The sequence below is a fragment of the Balaenoptera borealis genome (genome assembly GCF_965194805.1).
Source record: "Balaenoptera borealis genome assembly, chromosome: 2".
Classification (NCBI taxonomy): Eukaryota; Metazoa; Chordata; class Mammalia; order Artiodactyla; family Balaenopteridae; genus Balaenoptera; species Balaenoptera borealis.
In genome coordinates this window covers 124,268,909-124,289,826 of record NC_138867.1, presented here as the reverse complement: position 1 = coordinate 124,289,826, position 20,918 = coordinate 124,268,909, and the positions used below count along the sequence as shown (strand labels likewise).

Genomic DNA, 20,918 nt, shown 5'->3' with positions numbered 1-20,918 from the left:
AGGGAGGAGGGGGAGGGAGGAGGAGGAGGGGAGGGGAGGGAGGAGGGGGAGGGAGGAGGAGGAGGGGAGGAGGAGGAGGGGGGAGGAGGAGGAGGGGAGGGGGAGGGAGGAGGAGGAGGAGGGGGGGAGGAGGAGGAGGAGGGAGGGGGAGGAGGAGGGTGAGGGGGATGAGTTGGTTTCTGCAGCCTCTGAAAAGGGAGGAAACCTTATGCCTCTACCGAGACTGTGCATGGAAGCAGAAACCAAAGGGATGTAGGTGCTGTTATGAAGGGCTTGAATGAAAACGTGACAAGTGTTCTGTACCACCTGAGCCAGGGGATAACTCTGGGATACGGGAACTAGGTCGTGGTGGCAGATACTTAGCTGTGGTTGGCACAGCTGGACAGGCTGGTGTCACCATCGAGCACAGAGGGCTGGAGCTTTACACAGCATAGCAGCCTTTCCTCTCTCAGTAATTAAAAGGCTCCCTTGCTGAATCGTAAATCGAAACCCTGGCATTTTGGTCAACTCTGGTCTCTAATTGATCCCCAAACTCTGGCTGGCTCAGTTCGTTAGGAGATGATGCTAGTAAGAGCAGAGGTTCAAACGCTCAGGGGGCACTTCACACCTTTGAGGTCTGGCTGTCTTATAAAAGGCAGCCCTGTACACCAAGGGGGCTGGTGGCAGTGCAGAGCCATCACTGCAAACAGACAACAAAAACGGGGCAAAACCTCTCACACACAGAACGTTAGAACAGAAAGGGGCCTTGCGCACGAAGTCCAACCCACTCAGTAGGAAAAACTCAGCTGACAAAGGATGGCATCATTCAGCCCTGAGAAGTGGGAGGAATTAAACCTCCCACAGGGGGAAGGGTTGTTAAGAACAAGGGTGAGCTGCCCCCAGATAGACAAACTGAACATGTCATCTGCGTCCAAGATTTTGGGGATGGGAACTTTCTCTGCACCTGAGAGGCTGTCAAGGAAAACACACACACACAGAAAGCATTGATCTGCTGTCACCTAATAGCCCTCAGGAGATTATACTGTGACAAGGACTTTCCTTTTTGGAAACGCTGACTCCCTAGAAGCAAACACACACATCAGCATAAGTAGCATCTCAGTATATGCACATATTCAGGTTTCTATGAGCTGGGGGTGGGGATGGACTCATGGCAAACTATGGTGGTGCTGAAACTCCATCCACTGCCTAACACGTGGCCATCGTGGAGCAGGTGAATCTAGATGCTCATGACTCGCCCAAGAACAGATCTAACTTGGAGAAAAGCCAAGAAGGAGAGAACGGGAAGTTGCAACCTTGAAGTACACTGGAATGGAATCCTACATGCATTCTAGTTAGGGTGACCTTACGTCCAGGTTTCCCCGGGAGAGTCTCAGTTTACACCTGCTCTCCTGGTAGAGTGTCCCTCTTTTATCTCAAAAGCATCCTAGTTTGGATGATAAGTTATATGGTCACTCTTATTTTAATGTTTTTTTCATGGAATATCCAGGACTTCGGGCTAAGGCCTGATGCATAAGCAAATGCCCCAGTAGTAGAGATGGTCCCTAGAGGGTTCATGATAAGATCCCATGGAAGACTGTTCATGAGTTAGGGTAGGTCCTTGCTCTTCGTTGTCACTTCTGGACCATCCACCCACTCTTCTCAAGACTTCCCAGCTTGGGTTCACATGATTAGACTCCGCCACCTACCACCCTGCCTTGTTGGAGCCATCATTTCCCCTCTTTCCTTGAGGAATTGAGCTCCTGGATCACTGTCATTCTCTCCACCTCAGTGGATCCTATTGTGATGATCTCATCTAGTCTTAGGGCTTTAAATACCATCTCAAGGCTGGACCTCATTCTTTTTTTTTTTTTTTTTTTTTTTTATTTTTTATTTTTTATTTTTTTTAAACATCTTTATTGAAGTATAATTGCCTTACAATGGTGTGTTAGCTTCTGCTTTATAACAAAGTTAATCAGTTATACATATACAATATGTTCCCATATCTCTTCCCTCTTGCATCTCCCTCCCTCCCACCCTCCCCATCCCACCCCTCTAGGTGGTCACAAAGCACCGAGCTGATCTCCCTGTGGTATGCGGCTGCTTCCCACTAGCTATCTATTTTACATTTGGTAGTGTATATATGTCCATGACACTCTCTCACCCTGTCACATCTCACCCCACCCCCTCCCCATATCCTCAAGTCCATTCTCTAGTAGGTCTGTGTCTTTATTCCCGTCTTGCCACTAGGTTCTTCATGGCTTTTTTTTCCCTTAGATTCCGTATATATGTGTTAGCATACTGTATTTGTTTTTCTCTTTCTGACTTACTTCACTCTGTATGACAGACTCTAACTCCATCCACCTCATTACAAATACCTCCATTTCATTTCTTTTTATGACTGAGTAATATTCCATTGTATATATGTGCCACATCTTCTTTATCCATTCATCTGTCGATGGACATTTAGGTTGCTTCCATGTCCTGGCTATTGTAAATAGAGCTGCAATGAACATTTTGGTACATGACTCTTTTTGAACTATGGTTTTCTCAGGGTATATGCGCAGTAGTGGGATTGCTGGATCGTATGGTAGTTCTATTTGTAGTTTTTTAAGGAACCTCCATACTGTTCTCCATAGTGGCTGTATCAATTTACATTCCCACCAACAGTGCAAGAGAGTTCCCTTTCCTCCACACCCTCTCCAGCATTTATTGTTTCTAGATTTTTTGATGATGGCCATTCTGACCGGTGTGAGATGATATCTCATTGTAGTTTTGATTTGCATTTCTCTAATGATTAATGATGTTGAGCATTCTTTCATGTGTCTGTTGGCCATCTGTATATCTTCTTTGGAGAAATGTCTATTTATGTCTTCTGCCCATTTTTGGATTGGGTTGTTCGTTTTTTTGTTATTGAGCTGCATGAGCTGCTTGTAAATCTTGGAGATTAATCCTTTGTCAGTTGCTTCATTTGCAAATATTTTCTCCCATTCTGATGGTTGTCTTTTGGTCTTGTTTATGGTTTCCTTTGCTGTGCAAAAGCTTTTAAGTTTCATTAGGTCCCATTTGTTTATTTGTGTTCTTATTTCCATTTCTCTGGGAGCTGGGTCAAAAAGAATCTTGCTGTGATGTATGTCATAGAGTGTTCTACCTATGTTTTCCTCTAAGAGTTTGATAGTGTCTGGTCTTACACTTAGGTCTTTAATCCATTTTGAGTTTATTTTTGTGCATGGTGTCAGGGAGTGTTCTAATTTCATACTTTTACATGTATCTGTCCAATTTTCCCAGCACCACTTATTGAAGAGGCTGTCTTTTCTCCACTGTATATGCTTGCCTCCTTTATCAAAGATAAGGTGACCATATGTGTGTGGGTTTATCTCTGGGCTTTCTATCCTGTTCCATTGATCTATATTTCTGTTTTTGTGCCAGTACCAAACTGTCTTGATTACTGAAGCTTTGTAATATAGTCTGAAGTCAGGGAGCCTGATTCCCCCAGCTCCATTTTTCGTTCTCAAGATTGCTTTGGCTATTCGGGGTCTTTTGTGTTTCCATACAAATTGTGAAATTTTTTGTTCTAGTTCTGTGAAAAATGCCAGTGGTAGTTTGATAGGGATTGCATTGAATCTGTAGATTGCTTTGGGTAGTAGAGTCATTTTCACAATGTTGATTCTTCCTATCCAGGAACATGGTATATCTTTCCATCTATTTGTATCATCTTTAATTTCTTTCATCAGTGTCTTATAATTTTCTGCATACAGGTCTTTTGTCTCCTTAGGTAGGTTTATTCCTAGATATTTTATTCTTTTTGTTGCAATGGTAAACGGGAGTGTTTTCTTAATTTCACTTTCAGATTTTTCGTCATTAGTGTATAGAAATGCAAGAGATTTCTGTGCATTAATTTTGTATCCTGCTACTTTACCAAATTCATTGATTAGCTCTAGGAGTTTTCTGGTAGCATCTTTAGGATTCTCTATGTATAGTATCATGTCATCTGCAAACAGTGACAGCTTTACTTCTTCTTTTCCGATTTGGATTCCTTTTATTTCTTTGTCTTCTCTGATTGCTGTGGCTAACACTTCCAAAACTATGTTGAATAATAGTGGTGAGAGTGGGCAACCTTGTCTTGTTCCTGATCTTAGTGGAAATGGTTTCAGTTTTTCACCATTGAGGACAATGTTGGCTGTGGGTTTGTCATATATGGCCTTTATTATGTTGAGGAAAGTTCCCTCTATGCCTACTTTCTGCAGGGCTTTTATCATAAATGGGTGTTGAATTTTGTCGAAAGCTTTCTCTGCATCTATTGAGATGATCATATGGTTTTTCTCCTTCAATTTGTTAATATGGTGTATCACATTGATTGATTTACGTATATTGAAGAATCCTTGCATTCCTGGGATAAACCCCACTTGATCATGGTGTATGATCCTTTTAATGTGCTGTTGGATTCTGTTTGCGAGTATTTTGTTGAGGATTTTTGCATCTATGTTCATCAGTGATATTGGCCTGTAGTTTTCTTTCTTTGTGACATCTTTGTCTGGTTTTGGTATCAGGGTGATGGTGGCCTCGTAGAATGAGTTTGGGAGTGTTCCTCCCTCTGCAATATTTTGGAAGAGTTTGAGAAGGATAGGTGTTAGCTCTTCTCTAAATGTTTGATAGAATTCACCTGTGAAGCCATCTGGTCCTGGGCTTTTGTTTGTTGGAAGGTTTTTAATCACAGTTTCAATTTCAGTGCTTGTGATTGGTCTGTTCATATTTTCTATTTCTTCCTGGTTCAGTCTCGGCAGTTTGTGCATTTCTAAGAATCTGTCCATTTCTTCCAGGTTGTCCATTTTATTGGCGTAGAGTTGCTTGTAGTAATCTCTCATGATCTTTTGTATTTCTGCAGTGTCAGTGGTTACTTCTCCTTTTTCATTTCTAATTCTATTGATTTGAGTCTTCTCCCTTTTTCTCTTGATGAGTCTGGCTAATGGTTTATCAATTTTGTTTATCTTCTCAAAGAACCAGCTTTTAGTTTTATTGATTTTTGCTATTGTTTCCTTCATTTCTTTTTCATTTATTTCTGACCTGATCTTTATGATTTCTTTCCTTCTGCTAGCTTTGGGGTTTTTTTGTTCTTCTTTCTCTAATTGCTTTAGGTGCAAGGTTAGGTTGTTTATTCGAGATGTTTCCTGGACCTCATTCTTAAATGCTAGACATGTATACTCAACCGCTTACCAGTGTCTTTACTAGGAATACTAAGGCATCTGAGACTTAATCTTCTACGAACCAAGCTTTTGCTTCCCCCCAACACCTCAAAACCTGTTTGTTCCTCTTTTGGTTTTCAACTCCATCTCAGTAAAAGGCAACTCTGTCTTCCAGTTACTCAAGGCAAAAAAAAAGTGGACTCACCATGAATCCTCTCTTCTTTTACACCCAGTATTTGATTTGTCAGAAAATCCTCTTGTCCCTACCTTCAGAATATACCCGGAATCTAACCACTGCTCCCTCCCTCCACAGCTAGCGCCTTGGTTCATTTCACCATCACCCCCTCCCCCAACCGGATTATTACAATATCTGCTTAACTAGTCTCTCTGCTTCCACCTTTTCCTATCTATAGTTTAGTTTCAACCCAGCAACTAGAGGGATTCTGATTACAACATAAGTTAGATCATGTCATGCTTCTGCTCAAAGCCCTATAATACGGTTAAAGCCAAATTCCTCATTACGACCGAGGAAATTCTGTGTGATCTGAATCCCTGTTACCATTCTGACCTCCTCACCTACTAAACCCCCTCTCACTTCCCTAACCCAGTCCTATTGACCTTCATGTCAGGCGTGCTCCTCCCTCAGGGCCTTTGTTCTGTACTTGCTGTTCCTTGGGTCTGGAACACACCTCCCTCATTCCTTCATTCTACCTTCTTACTGCTCAGTAAGGCCATCTCTGATCAAGCTATTAACGTTGTAATCACCCCCACGCAAATTCTATCCCCCTTTCCTGACTCCTATTTTCTTCTTAGACCTTATCATTAGCACACCACATGTATTACTTATATGTCTTGTTTATTGTCTGTCTGTCCCACTAGAATGTAAGCTCCACTGGGCGAGGATATTGTGTCTTTTGTTCACTGGTGTTTCTCCAGTATCTAAAAAGGTGCCTCACATATAGTGCTCAATACATATTTATTGAATAAATGAATTAAAGCATCAGTTGTAGACATCCTTAGTTTGCCTTTGGAAATTTTGCAATTTTCTAACAAATTCCAAGAACCTTCCATTTGAAAGGAGTAACTATGATCCTCTATTCCAATTTTCTGGCATGTGAAGAAATCTTTTTGCCTGAATCTGTTGGAACCTACATTTTGCCTGTAGTCTTTCTAGAAAGGGGATCCACCACCTCACCAGCCAGACTGATTGGAAAAATCTGTGGGTTAGAAAGTGCAGTCTTTTATTAAACCAGAACCTTCTAAATTGTATTCACGGGTTCACTGTCTCCTCATGGAACAAATTTACTTCCTCGTCTACACAGTCTATTATGGTCCCTCTGACCCTTGTCTTCTGCAGCTCAAATAATCCTACTTTCTTTATAGGTTTCTCCAGTGATGTAGTTTCTGTCTCCTCACCATTGCTGCCCTCCACTGGACACACTGCCCCGCCTACATGAAAGTCCCCAAAACTGGCCATATATGACTCTAGCTCTGACCCCCGTAGTGTACAATGGGATTATCCCTTTCCTTGGAGTTATGACTCTCTGGTATGTCATAAAGACAGAGTGTATATGTGGTGATGGTCTTGCTGCCTTGTGACAGGTTTTGCCTGGACTTAATGGGGGTGGGGGTAGGAGGAACCATGGATAGTTTTGGGGTCTGTGTGTATTTGTGGTCATATGAGGTGGCTGGACAAACTGTATGCCAGTGAAATTGATGAATGTGCCAGAGAATGAAAAAGATTGGGAAAAGCTGTTTGGGAAGAAGATCTTCAGGGTAACTAGCATGTGACCTGGGGTGTGGATGGGTGGGTAGTGGTCTGAGTCACAAAAACCCTGCCTAATGGCCCAGCATCCTGGGAAGTCTCCCAAGGTGCTCCAAGAGGTCTTCTGATCATTGTGTTTTCCCATTGTGCCATGATTGTGAAGTGTCAGGGCGCAGGGTGTGAGGTGCGATTTGGGGGGGATTATATAGTAGAAAACCTGAAATCTAGTTCTTGAGCAGACTGGTTAACTCTGCACATCAATTTCCTCATCTGTAAAATAACATCTACCTTAAGCGAGATTCTTGAGCATAGCCAATGAGTTAAAAGATGCAAAAGTGCTTGTAAAATGGGAAGAGCTATTTAAAAGATAACTATTCTGCTATTTTTTTTTTTAAAGTTAAGTGTTAGGAGGGTACTAGAACAAAAGCTGTTTCTCGGCCCGCACTCTGAAAGGGCATTGAGTCCTTCAGAGATTCAACCCACAGATGGCCCCTGGCCTAGGCGACCCGACCCTCTGATGCCTGAGATTGGAGAGGACCCACCTGAAAATGGGGATGACATAGTTGTTGGGGAAGATGCCGACTCGCCCGGTCACCAAGGAGACGCCCCTGAGCCAGCCATCCTGGTACTTCCCCAGGACCCTGATGCCCTCTCCCTTCTGCAGGTCCAGTTCGTCAGGTCCATGGGCTGAGTAGGAGTGCAGGGCTACAAACCTGGGGAGACACAAGGAACTGGTAAAGGAAGCTGGTGAGCGGAGGGCATGGAACCAGTGAAGGGTGAAGCAAGAGGAAAACTCAGAGACCATCTGCCCGGTGTTTAGCGACAACACCTTTTAAGAATTGAAATCTCACTATGTAAGGCAGATGAAAGTGGTGGAGCCTGGCTGAAGGAGCAGTGGAGGGGCCCAGATCCCTGCTCCCTCCTTCTCCCTGCTCCTCCACAGAGTGCCCCACAGCTGCAAATCACTCATTTAGGTCACATCAGCTCTTTGACAATGGGGAAACTGGTCTAGAATAGAGAAAGGAGTTGGTGACCAGGAATCAGTGGCAGAGCTGGGTCTCAAACCTGGAAGTGATGGTTCTCTCTGGGATGCTTTTTCACACTGCTTAGAGTATCCCCCAAGACAATGGTCACAGCCATCAAGGTTCAGGGAACTGAGGGGTCAGCAGAGAAACCTCTCTGATCCACTCCCTCTCCTGAGGGTAGGGACATGTCTGACCCCCAGGAATGGCCCGAGGAGCTAGCTTAATGTAGGCTGGATGTGGACATGGGAAAATGGGAGGCGGGTGTTAATTTCAGTGTTTGGCACACAATGGAATACTGGCTGCATGTTGGCATGGAGGAGGATGGGCTTGAAACATGGTAGAAATGTTCTCGGGTTAGTTCAGTGACTTGCCTCTCTGAAGTCCACACAGGAGTTGGGCAGGTAACATCCAGGTATGAGCCAGGGGGTGAAGACCCTGGGGAATAGTGAGGCTGTGGAAGGAGAATAACTGCCCGACTAAAGGCATTAAAAATAACCCACTTTGGCTTGCCAGGTTCGGGGTTACCAGTGTATGGCCTCAGGCTGGATGTTAGGAAGTCCTTCTAGACTCTGTGGACTGTGGGACACTGAAAGGTTTTATCAAAGGGGCTAGGACAGTGTTCTCATCTGCAAGGTTCCTTTCCCCTCTAAAATGCTATATTTATTTCTTGCTGATTACTAGAGCAACATCTATTGATGACCTAGCATTGTGAATCTAAAGGAAGACAATAGAAATTGCTCAGTACCCAAGCTTCCTGCAATGTTTTGGTATATAATCTTCCAGTCTCTTTCTACTTTTGTAAAATAATGAGCCAGGATGATGTGGTTTGGTAATTCGTGTTTTTCACCATTACTCCCTTTGGAGGTTGTAAAAGAAGGGGAGCTGTTATCTCTCTGGATGTGTTGGTTGGGGACGGGGGACGCTTGATGGCAGAGGGATGGCAAAGATGACCCCTCTATGCCAGGACCGGGAGTGGAGGGTTGAGCTTTTTTTACTCACATGTTAGCTGAGAGGTGTTGCTGGGAGCCGGGCAGACTGATGATGGCCGTAGAATGTCCTGGGGAGGCAGGTGCAGGGTGATAAGTGCTGACCTACACAGACAGAAAAGCCAGGCAGAACCAGTGAACATCACCAGCCAGGCCCACAGCAGAGCTGCTGCAGCCTGACGCAACCATAAACCAAGGGCCACTCCCAGCACCACCCAGCATGTGTCTGCTCTGTGGTTTGGGGCTGTGGGCAGAGCCGAGTGGTGGTAGATTGGTTTATGGTCTGCTGGGGTGGCATACCAGGGTCGCAATCCAAAAGACTGCTCAGAAAGGGCAGAGGACGAAGACCTGTCTAGTTTACAGTCAACAGGGTACTTCCAGGATCCTCGATCTCTTCCCTGGGCCCCTCCCTACCCATCTCCCACTACACTCACCTCCCTCTATGAAAACCTATTCTCATAAAATGATACAATGGCTGATACCGAGAACTTAACACTCGCCAGGCAGTTTTAAGAGCTTTACAAGTATCAGCTAATTTAATCCTTATTAGAGGGACTATTATCCCTATTTTTGGATGAGAAACTGTGGGAAAGAAAAGTTACCTAACTAGTATGAAACAAACTTTTAAACCAGGTTGTCTAGGTCCTGAGCCCACACTATCAGTATTAACACACACACAGACACACACACTCAGACTCACACACACACACCAGTTTACCCAGTGACTTAAGGAAGGTACATCTGCATCCTCTTTACTTTTCCAGGATGAAAGAGGGAGCAATAATGCTAAAAGTATCTGGAAACTGCCTATTATCCTGGCACCTTGCCTGTTGTCTAACGTCTTACCTTGCTCATTTCCTTCTTGGCATATATCACAGGCTGTGATTGTTTCCTTGTTTAGTTACTGACCATCCCCCATCACTAGACTGTAAGTTCCATGAGGGCAGGGACTATATCTTGTTCATCATTGTAATTCTTATGTGCCCAATATGTACTTGTAGCTTAAAGAATGAATAAATGAACAAAAAGATCTTTCTACCCAGTCCACCAAGGACTAGTGAAACCTCAACCATCTCCATGCCATCCAGAGTAAATACGTTCAATCTGTCTTCAGTTGTCGGCTCATAAGCGATGGTAACTACATATGTGTGCCTTTTTAGGACTATGCTTTTGTGGGTATGACTATTATTTGCATATGTGTGTTTGGGCAGTTGCTAATCCATTACCGAGTACATGTATCTCTGGTTCTTTCTACAATTGTGTATGTTTTTTCAGAACCCATGACAATTGTATGTACATGTATGATGGCACTGGTCTATTGTATGTCTGATTATGTTCACACATGTGGGCCTGTGGATTGATAGGCATGTATACTCTGTGTGATTATATGTATGTATGGTTGTAAATATCTATCTGGAATTCTGTGTGTATGTATGTAAACTCTAGAGGTGTGTGCAAATATGCATGGGTATAGTTTTGTGTGTGTGCCAATGACTGTGTTAATGTATGTATGGCTGCGTATGTATGTGTGACATTTCAATCCAGGTATAGGATCAGAAAACTATTCCAGTGAGATAGTAACAAGTGTTGGCAAGAATGTGGAGAAATCAAAACCCTCGTACAGTTTTGGTGGAAACGTAAAATGGTTCAGGCCCTTTGGAAAATAGTTTTGCAGTTCCTCAAATGACTAAACATAGAATTACCATATGACCCAGTAAGTCCAATACCCAAGAGAGATGAAAACATACGTCCACACTAAAGCTTGTGTATGAATTTTACAGCAGCATTATTTATAATAGGCAAAAGGTGGAAATAACCCAAATGTCCATTGACTAATGAATGAATAAACAAAATGTGGTATATCCATACAATGGAATATTATTCAACCATAAAAGAAATGAAGTATTGATATATGCCAGAACATGGATAAGCCTTGAAAACATTATGCTAATTGAAAGGAGTCAGACACAAAAAACATTACATAATTCCATTTATATGAAATGACCAGAATAGGCAAATCTGTATAGAAAGTAGATTAGTAGTTTCCAGGGGCTGGGGATATAGGGGGGATATAGGAATAATAGTTAAGGGTACAGGGTTTCTTTTTGAGGTGATGACATATTGTAAAATTGTGGTGATAATGGTTGCACATATCTGTGAATATATTAGAAACCACTGACTTGTACACCTTTAATGGCTTAAATGTATGGTATGTGAAATATGCTTTAATAAGCTTAAAAAAAAAGATGCCAAAAAGCATATGATCATCTCAATAGATGTAGTAAAAACATTTGATAAAATTCAACATCCATTTATGATAAAAACTCTCCAGAAAGCAGGCAAAGAGGGAACATACCTCAACATAGTAAGGGCCATATATGGCAAACCCACAGCTAACATCATATTCAATGATGAAAATTTGAAAGCATTTCCTCTAAGATCAGGAACAAGACAAGTATGTCTACTTTCGCCACTTATATTCAACATAATTTTGGAAGTCCTAGCCATGGCAATCAGAGAGGAAAAAGAAATAAAAGGAATCCAAATTGGAAAGGGAGAAGCAAAACTGTTCATTTGCAGATGACATGATACTATGAGTAGAAAATCCTAAAGACACCACCAGAAAAACTACTAGAGCTCATCAATGAATTTGGTAAAGTTGCAGGATATGAAATTAATATGCAGAAATCTGTTGCATTTCTATACACTAACAATGAAAAATCAGAAAGAGAAATTAAGGAAACAATTCCATTTACCACAGCATCAAAAAGAATAAAATACCTAGGAATAAACCTACCTAAGGAGGCAAAAGACCTGTACTCTGAAAACTATGACGCTGATGAAAGAAATCAAAGATGACACAAATAGATGGAAAGATATACTGTGTTCTTGGATTAGAAGAATCAATATTGTTAAAATGACCATACCACCCAAGGCAATCTACAGCTTCATTGCAATCCCTATCAAAATACCAATGGCATTTTTCACAGAAATAGAACAAATAATTTAAAAATGTGTATGGAAACACAAAAGACCCCGAATAGCCAAAACAATCTTGAGAAAGAAGAACAGAGCTGAAGGAATGACACTCCTTGACTTCAGACTATACTACAAACCTATAGTCATCAAAACAGTATTGTACTGGCACAAAAACAGACACATAGATCAATGGAACAGGATAGAGAGCCCAGAAATAAACCCACACACTTACATTCACTTAATCTATGAGAAAGGAGACAAGACTATGCAATGGAGAAAAGACAGTCTTTCTTCAATAAGTGATGCTGGGAAAACTGGACAGCTACATATAAAAGAAAGAAATTAGAACATTCTCTAATACTATGTAGAAAAATAAATGCTAAATGGATTAAAGACCTAAATGTAAGACTGGATACTATAAAACTCCTAGAGGAAAACATAGGCAGAACACTCTTTGACATAAATTGTAGCAATATTTTTTTAGATCTGTCTCCTAAAGTAAAGGAGATAAAAGCAAAAATAAACAAATGGGACCTAATTAACTTAAAAGCTTTTGCACAGCAAATGTAGCCATTGACAAAATGAAAAGACAACCTACTGAATGAGAGAAGATATTTGCAAATGATATGACCAATAAAGGATTACTATCCAACATATGTAAACAGTTCATACAACTCAACATCAAAAAAACAAACAACTGATTAAAAATGGGGAGAAGGTCTAAATAGATATGTTTCCAAAGAGGAAATGGAGATGGCCAACAGGCACATGAAAAGATGCTCAACATTGCTAATCATCAGGGAAATGCAAAACAAAACCACAATGAGATATCACCTCACACCTGTGAGAATGGCTATCATCAAAAAGAACACAAATAACAAATGTTGGTGAGGATGTGGAGAAAAGTAAACCTCTGTACACTGTTGGTGGGAGCCACTGTGGTGCAGCCACTGAGGAAAATAGTATGGAGGTTTATCAAAAAAATAAAAATAGAACTAACATGTGACCCAGCAATTAAACTCCTGGGTATATGTCCAAAACAAACAAACAAAAAAACAACAACAAAAAACTAATTTGAAAAGATACATGCACTCCTGACCTAGAGGAACTTGACCAACAAGTAGAAGATGACGAGAGAACCTGAACCAAGATGGCAGAGTAGAAGGACGTGCTCTCACTCCCTCTTGTGAGAACACATGAATCACAGCTAACTGCTGAACAATTGTCGACAGGAAGACACTGGAACTCACCAAAAAGGATACCCCACATCCAAAGACAAAGGAGAAGCCACAATGAGACGGTAGGAGGGGTGCAATCACAATAAAATCAGATCCCATAACTGCTGGGTGGGTGACTAACAAACTGGAGAACACTTATACCACAGAAGTCCACCCACTGGAGTGAAGGTTCTGAGCCCCACGTCAGGCTTCCGAACCAGGGGGTCCGGCAACGGGAGGAGGAATTCCTAGAGAATCAGACTTTGAAGGCTAGCGGGATTTGATTGCAGGACTTGACAGGACTGGGGGAAACAGAGACTCCACTTTTGGTGGGCACACACGAAGTAGTGTGTGCATCGGGACCCAGGGGAAGGAGCAGTGACCCCAGGGGAGACTGAACCAGACCTACCTGCTACTGTTGGAGGGTCTCCTGCAGAGGTGGTGGGTGGCTGTGGCTCACCATGAGGACAAGGACACTGGCAGCAGAAGTTCTGGGAAGTACTCCTTGGTGTGAGCCCTCCCAGAGTCCGCCATTAGCCCCACGAAAGAGCCCAGGTAGGCTCCAGTGTTGAGTCTCCTCAGGCCAAACAACCAACAGGGAGGGAACCCAGCCCCACCCATCAGCAGTCAAGCGGATTAAAGTTTTACTGAGCTCTGCCCACCAGAGCAACAGCCAGCTCTACCCACCACCAGTCCCTCCCATCAGGAAACTTGCACAAGCCTCTTAGGTAGCCTCAGCCACCAGAGGGCAGACAGCAGAAGCAAGAAGAACTACAGTCCTGCAGCCAGTGGAACAAAAACCACATTCACAGAAAGAGAGACAAGATGAAAAGGCAGAGGGCTATGTACCAGATGAAGGAACAAGATAAAACCCCAGAAAAACAACTAAATGAAGTGGAGATAGGCAACCTTCCAGAAAGAGAATTCAGAATAATGCTAGTGAAGATGATCCAGGACCTCAGAAAAAGAATGGAGGCAAAGATCGAGAAGATGCAAGAAATGTTTAAGAAAGAACTAGAAGAATTAAAGAACAAACAAGCAGAGATGAACAATACAATAAATGAAATGGAAAATACACTAGAAGGAATCAACAGCAGAATAACTGAAGCAGAAGAATGGATAAGTGACCTGGAAGACAGAATGGTGGAATTCACTGCTACAGTACAGAATAAATAAAAAAGAATGAAAAGAAATGAAGACAGCCTAAGAGACCTCTGGGACAACATTAAACGCAACAACATTCACATTACAGGGGTCCCAGAAGGAGAAGAGAGAGAGGGAAAGGACCACAGAAAATATTTGAGGAGATTATAGTCAAAAACTTCCCTAACATGGGAAAGGAAATAGCCACCCAAGTCCAGGAAGCGCCGAGAGTCCCATACAGGATAAACCCAAGGAGAAACATGCCAAGACACATAATAATAAAATTGGCAAAAATTAAAGACAAAGAAAAATTATTGAAAGCACCAAGGGAAAAACAACAAATAACATACAAGGGAACTCCCATAAGGTTAACAGTTGATTTCTCAGCAGAAACTCTACAAGCCAGAAGGGAGTGGCATGATATACTTAAAGTGATGAAAGGGAAGAACCTACAACCAAGATTACTCTACCTGGCAAGGATCTCATTAAGATTCGATGGAGAAATCAAAAGCTTTACAGACAAGCAAAAGCTAAGAGAATTCAGCACCACCAAACCAGCTCTACAACAAATGCTAAAGGAACTTCTCTAAGTAGGAAACACAAGAGAAGAAAAGGACCTACAAAAAGGAACCCAAAACAATTAAGAAAATGGTCATAGGAACATACATATCGATAATTACCTTAAATGTGAATGGATTAAATGCTCCAACCAAAAGACACAGGCTCGCTGAATGGATACAAAAACAGGACCCATATATATGCTGTCTACAAGAGACCCACTTCAGACCTAGGGACACATACAGACTGAAAGTGAGGGGATGGAAAAAGATATTCCATGCAAATGGAAATCAAAAGAAAGCTGGAGTAGCAATACTCATACCAGATAAAAGAGACTTTAAAATAAAGAATGTTACAAGAGACAAGGAAGGACACTACATAATGATCAAGGGATCAATCCAAGAAGAAGATATAACAATTATAAATGTATATGCACCCAACATAGGAGCACCTCAATACATAAGGCAACTGCTAACAGCTCTAAAAGAGGAAATCGACAGTAACTCAATAATAGTGGGGGACTTTAATACCTCACTTACTTCAGTGGACAGATCATCCAAAATAAAAGTAAATAAGGAAACAGAAGCTTTAAATGACACAATACACCAGATAGATTTAATTGATATTTATAGGACATTCCATCCATAAACAGCAGATTACACTTTCTTCTCAAGTGCGCAGGGAACATTCTCCAGGATAGATCACATCTTGGGTCACAAATCAAGCCTCAGTAAATTTAAGAAAATTGAAATCATATCAAGCATTTTTTCTGACCACAACGCCATGAGATTAGAAATGAATTACTGGGGAAAAAAACGTAAAAAACACAAACACATGGAGGCTAAACAATACGTTACTGAATAACCAAGAGATCACTGAGGAAATCAAAGAGGAAGTCAAAAAATACCTAGAGACAAATGACAATGAAAACACGACGATCCAAAACCTATGGGATGCAGCAAAAGCAATTCTAAGAGGGAAGTTTATAGCTATACAAGCCTACCTCAAGAAACAAGAAAAATCTCAAATAAACAATCTAACCTTACACCTAAAGGAACTAGAGAAAGGAGAACAAACAAAACCCAAAGTTAGCAGAAGGAAAGAAATCATAAAGATCAGAGCAGAAATAAATGAAATAGGAACAAAGAAAACAATAGCAAAGATCAATAAAGCTAAAAGCTGGTTCTTTGAGAAGATAAACGAAAATTGATAAACCATTAGCCAGACTCATCAAGAAAAAGAGGGAGAGGACTCAAATCAATAAAATTTAAAATGAAAAGGGAGAAGTTACAACAGACACCGCAGAAATACAAAGCATCCTAACAGACTACTACAAGCAACTCTATGCCAATAAAATGGACAACCTGGAAGAAATGGACAAATCCCTAGAAAGGTATAACCTTCCAAGACTGAACCAGGAAGAAATAGAAAATATGAACAGACCAATCACAAGTAATGAAATTGAAACTGTGATTGAAAATCTTCCAACAAACAGAAGTCCAGGACCAGATGGCTTCACAGGTGAATTCTATCAAACATTTAGAGAAGAGCTAACACCTATCCTTCTCAAACTCTTCCAAAACATTGCAGAGGAAGGAACACTCCCAAACTCATTCTATGAGGCCACTATCACCCTGATACCAAAATCAGATAAAGATACTACAAAAAAAGAAAATTACAGACCAATATCACTGATGAATATAGATGGAAAAATCCTCAACAAAATACTAGCAAACAGAATCCAACAACACATTAAAAGGATCATACACCACGATCAAGTGGGATTTATCCCAGGGATGCAAGGATTCTTCAATATAGGCAAATCAATCAATGTGATACACCATGTTAACAAATTGAAGAAGAAAAACCATATGATCAGCTCAGTAGATGCAGAAAAAGCTTTTGACAAGATTCAACACCCACTTATGATAAAAACTCTCCAGAAAGTGAGCATAGAGGGAACCTACCTCAACATAATAAAGGCCATATACGACAAACCCACAGCAAACATCATTCTCAATGGTGAAAAACTGAAAGCATTTCCTCTCAGGTCAGGAACAAGACAAGGATGTCCACTCTCACCACTAGTATTCAACATAGTTTTGGAAGTTCTAGCCACAGCAATCAGAGAAGAAAAAGAAATAAAAGGAATACATTGGAAAAGAAGAAGTAAAACTGTCACTGTTTGCAGATGACATGATACTATACATAGAGAATCCTAAAGATGCCACCAGAAAACTACTAGAGCTAATCAATGAATTTGGTAAAGTTGCAGAATAGAAAATTAATGCACAGAAATCGCTTGTATTCCTATATACTAATGATAAAAAATCTGAAAGAGAAATTAAGGAAACACTCCCATTTACCACTGCAACAAAAAGAATAAAATACCTAGGGAGAAAAAAGACCTGTATGCAGAAAACTTTAAGACACTGATGAAAGAAATTAAAGATGATACCAACAGATGGAGAGATATACCATGTGCTTGGATTGGAAGAATCAATATTGTGAAAATGACTATACTACCCAAAGCAATCTACAGATTCAATGCAATCCCTATCAAATTACCAATGGCATTTTTTACAGAGCTAGAACAAAAAATCTTAAAATTTGTATGGAGGCACAAAAGACCCCAAATAGTCAAAGCAGTCTTGAGGGAAAATGGAGCTGGAGGAATCAGACTCCCTGACTTCAGACTATACTACAAAGCTACAGTAATTAAGACAATATGGTACCGGCACAAAAAGAGAAATATAGATCAATGGAACAAGATCGAAAGCCCAGAGATAAACCCACGCACCTATGGTCAACTAATCTATGACAAAGGAGGCAAAGATATACAATGGAGAAAAGACAGTCTCTTCAACAGGTGGTGCTGGGAAAACTGGACAGCTACATGTAAAAGAATGAAATTAGAACACTCCCTAACAGTATACACAAAAATAAACTCAAAATGGATTCGAGACCTAAATGTAAGGCCAGACACTATAGAACTCTTAGAGGAAAACATAGGAAGAACACTCTTTGACATAAATCACAGCAAGATATTTTTTGATCCTCCTCCTAGAGTAATGGAAATAAAAACAAAAATAAACAAATGGGACCTAATGAAACTTCAAAGCTTTTGCACAGCAAAGGAAACCATAAACAAGGCGAAAAGACAACCCTCAGAATGGGAGAAAATATTTGCAAACGAATCAATAGACAAAGGATTAATCTCCAAAGTATATAAACAGCTCATGCAGCTCAATATTAAAAAAACAGCCCAATCCAAAAATGGGCCAAAGACCTAAATAGACATTTCTCCAAAGAAGACATACAGGTGGCCAAGAAGCACAAGAAAAGCTGCTCAACATCACTAATGATTAGAGAAATGCAAATCAAAACTACAATGAGGTATCACCTCACACCAGTTAGAATGGGCATCATCAGCAAATCTACAAACAACAAATGCTGGAGAGGGTGTGGAGAAAAGGGAACCCTCTTGCACTGTTGGTGGGAATGTAAATTGATACAGCCACTATGGAGAACAGTATGGAGGTTCCTTAAAAACCTACAAATAGAACTACCATACGACCCAGCAATCCCACTACTGGGCATATACCCTGAGGAAACCAAAAAGACACATGCACCCCAATGTTCATTGCAGCAGTATTTACAATAGCCAGGACATGGAAGCAACCTAAATGCCCATCAACAGATGAATGGATAAAGAAGATGTGGTACATATATGCAATGGAATATTACTCAGCCATAAAAAGGAAAGAAATCGGGTCATTTGTAGAGACATGGATGGATCTAGAGACTGTCATACAGAGTGAAGTAAGTCAGAAAGAGAAAAACAAATACTGTATGCTAACACATATATATGGAATATAAAAAAAGAAACAAAACGTCATGGAGAACCTAGGGGCAAGACGGGAATAAAGACGTAGACCTAGTAGAGAATGGACTTGAGGACACGGGGAGGAGGAAGGGTAAACTTGGACAAAGTGAGAGAGTGGCATGGACTTATATACACTACCCAATGTAAAACAGAGAGCTAGTAGGAAGCAACTGCATGGCACAGGGAGATCAGCTTGTTGCTCTGTGACCACCTAGAGGGGTGGGATAGGGAGGGTGGGAGGGAGACACAAGAGGGAGGAGATATGGGGATATATGTATATGTACAGCTGATTCACTTTGTTATAAAGCAGAAACTAACACACCATTGTAAAGCAATTATACTCCAATAAAAATGTTTTAAAAAATAAATAAAAATTTAAAAAAAAGAGGCTTAAGAGCCACAGTCAGTGATTGCAATGTGTGGGCACTGGGCACTGGAATTAATGCAACGAACAAGACACACAGAGCTCCTTCCTCAGGTGGACCTCACCATGTATACCAGGGAAGACGCTTAAACCCATAGTTTTGTAAACATGGTGCATGTTGGCGCCGCCGAGGGGTGGGGCTCAAGGTGCTCTGGGCGCTGCTGGGAGACGCTCGCCTTGATCTCCAAGAGGTATTTCACTCACAGCCTACAATTCCAACACTAACTTGTGATACACAGACCTCACTGTCATCAACTCCCATTTTTACAGATGCAGTAGCCAAGATAGAAAGATTACATGATGTTCAGGAGATGGCCAGCAAGTGATAGGTTAAGTTGACACCAGGAGCAAGGACCCTGGCCTGGAGCCCTTTCTGTGAGTCACCAAGGTTAGCACTTAACTCCATGTGGCTAGAGAGCTCATGTATGTGAGGCATGCATCCCAGGAAAAAGCCGTCTAGCCAAATTCAGCATTCTGTTTTTATGTTCACAGGTATGTCATGTTCATGACGACCAGCATCCCTGGCCAGTGTCCCCTGTAATATACAATAGATCTGGAGGGAGGTTGAATATGAAGTTCTTTTTGTTTTGTTGTTTATCTTCCTCCTTCCCTGGCCAAAGCGACGTCCCAACAGAGTCAGAGCTCCTTTTGCCAGATTGCTTTCCTTCCTTCTCTAAGCCTGTCTCAGAACCAGTCCGACCTACAAAGCCTCCCTGTTCTGGATGAGCAGGGAGGCACTGTCCAGTGCTTTGATTTGCCCTGAGAGTAAAAGCGTTGTCTGAAAAAGAAAACTCGATCATGAGCTGGCAGCAGGTCCCTTTAGGTCCACCTCGAAAAAATGTCTTCTCAAGTACACAGCGAGGTCAGCAGGGTAATATTATATAATGCTGTGAAGCCGACTACATCTCCATTTTCTAGGTAGTCATCGAAGCTTTGAATACGCTCTGTGATCTAGCCCCTGCCCTGCTCTCCAGCCTCACCTTCCTCCCCTCTCCCTCCCCGCTTCACTTCCTTCAGCCGTGGGGTCTTTTCTCAGCTCCTTGAGCAGGTCACACTGCTTCTGTCACCCCTGCCCTTTCCATGCCCCCACCCCCATCTCCACTCTGTTACTTTCCCTCGTTATTGACATTTTAAATTATAAATACAGTAGGCATAGAAATAAGTGTATATAATTTTTTGTTATTTAAAGAAGAATAACAAAACTAACACCTGCATACATACCACCCAACTCAAGAAACAGAATAAAAATAGGAATTGAATACTGTACTTAGAGGCCCTCTGCATATTCCTCTCTAATCAGATCTCTTCCCTCCTCCCAGAGCTAACTACAATGCTGAAATTTAATTGATTGTTCCATTGATTTTCTATGTAATTTTTAACAACGTTGGTATACATCCCTAAACCATACGTAGTTGAGGTCTGCCTGTTTCTGAGCACAGTGTGAATGGATTCACATTGCGTGTGTTCTGTGACTCGCATCTTCCGCTTAACACTAAGTTGTCGTGGTTGGTTTTCACTGCTGTCCTGTATTTCATTGTATGCATCTACCACCATTTAACCGTCCTATCATTTATGTGTCATTTGGGTGATTGTCAGTTTGGAGCTGTCCTGAAGGATGTTGCTATGAACATTCTTGTATATGTTCCCCATGCACATGTACAAGAGTTCCCCCAGGATCTACACCTACGAGTAGAATTGATGGGCTGTAGGGTAGGAGCCTGCTCAGTTTTATTAGGCAATAACAAACTGGTTCCCAGCGTGGCTGTAACAATTTAC

General features: G+C 41.5%; 1 protein-coding gene across 2 annotated transcripts in view; it reads right to left on the bottom strand.

Moving 5' to 3' along the window:
* The window catches only part of SH3RF2 (SH3 domain containing ring finger 2), a 142,449-nt gene that overhangs the window by 28,449 nt on the left and 93,082 nt on the right, over positions 1 to 20,918 (bottom strand). For both annotated transcript variants that reach the window (XM_082382706.1, XM_082382707.1), the window contains exons 6-7: positions 8,949 to 9,040; positions 7,467 to 7,637 (exon numbers count right to left, since the gene is read on the bottom strand). In XM_082382706.1, coding sequence (XP_082238832.1) covers positions 7,467 to 7,637; positions 8,949 to 9,040 — 263 coding nt within the window. The remainder of the gene's footprint in view (positions 1 to 7,466; positions 7,638 to 8,948; positions 9,041 to 20,918) is intronic.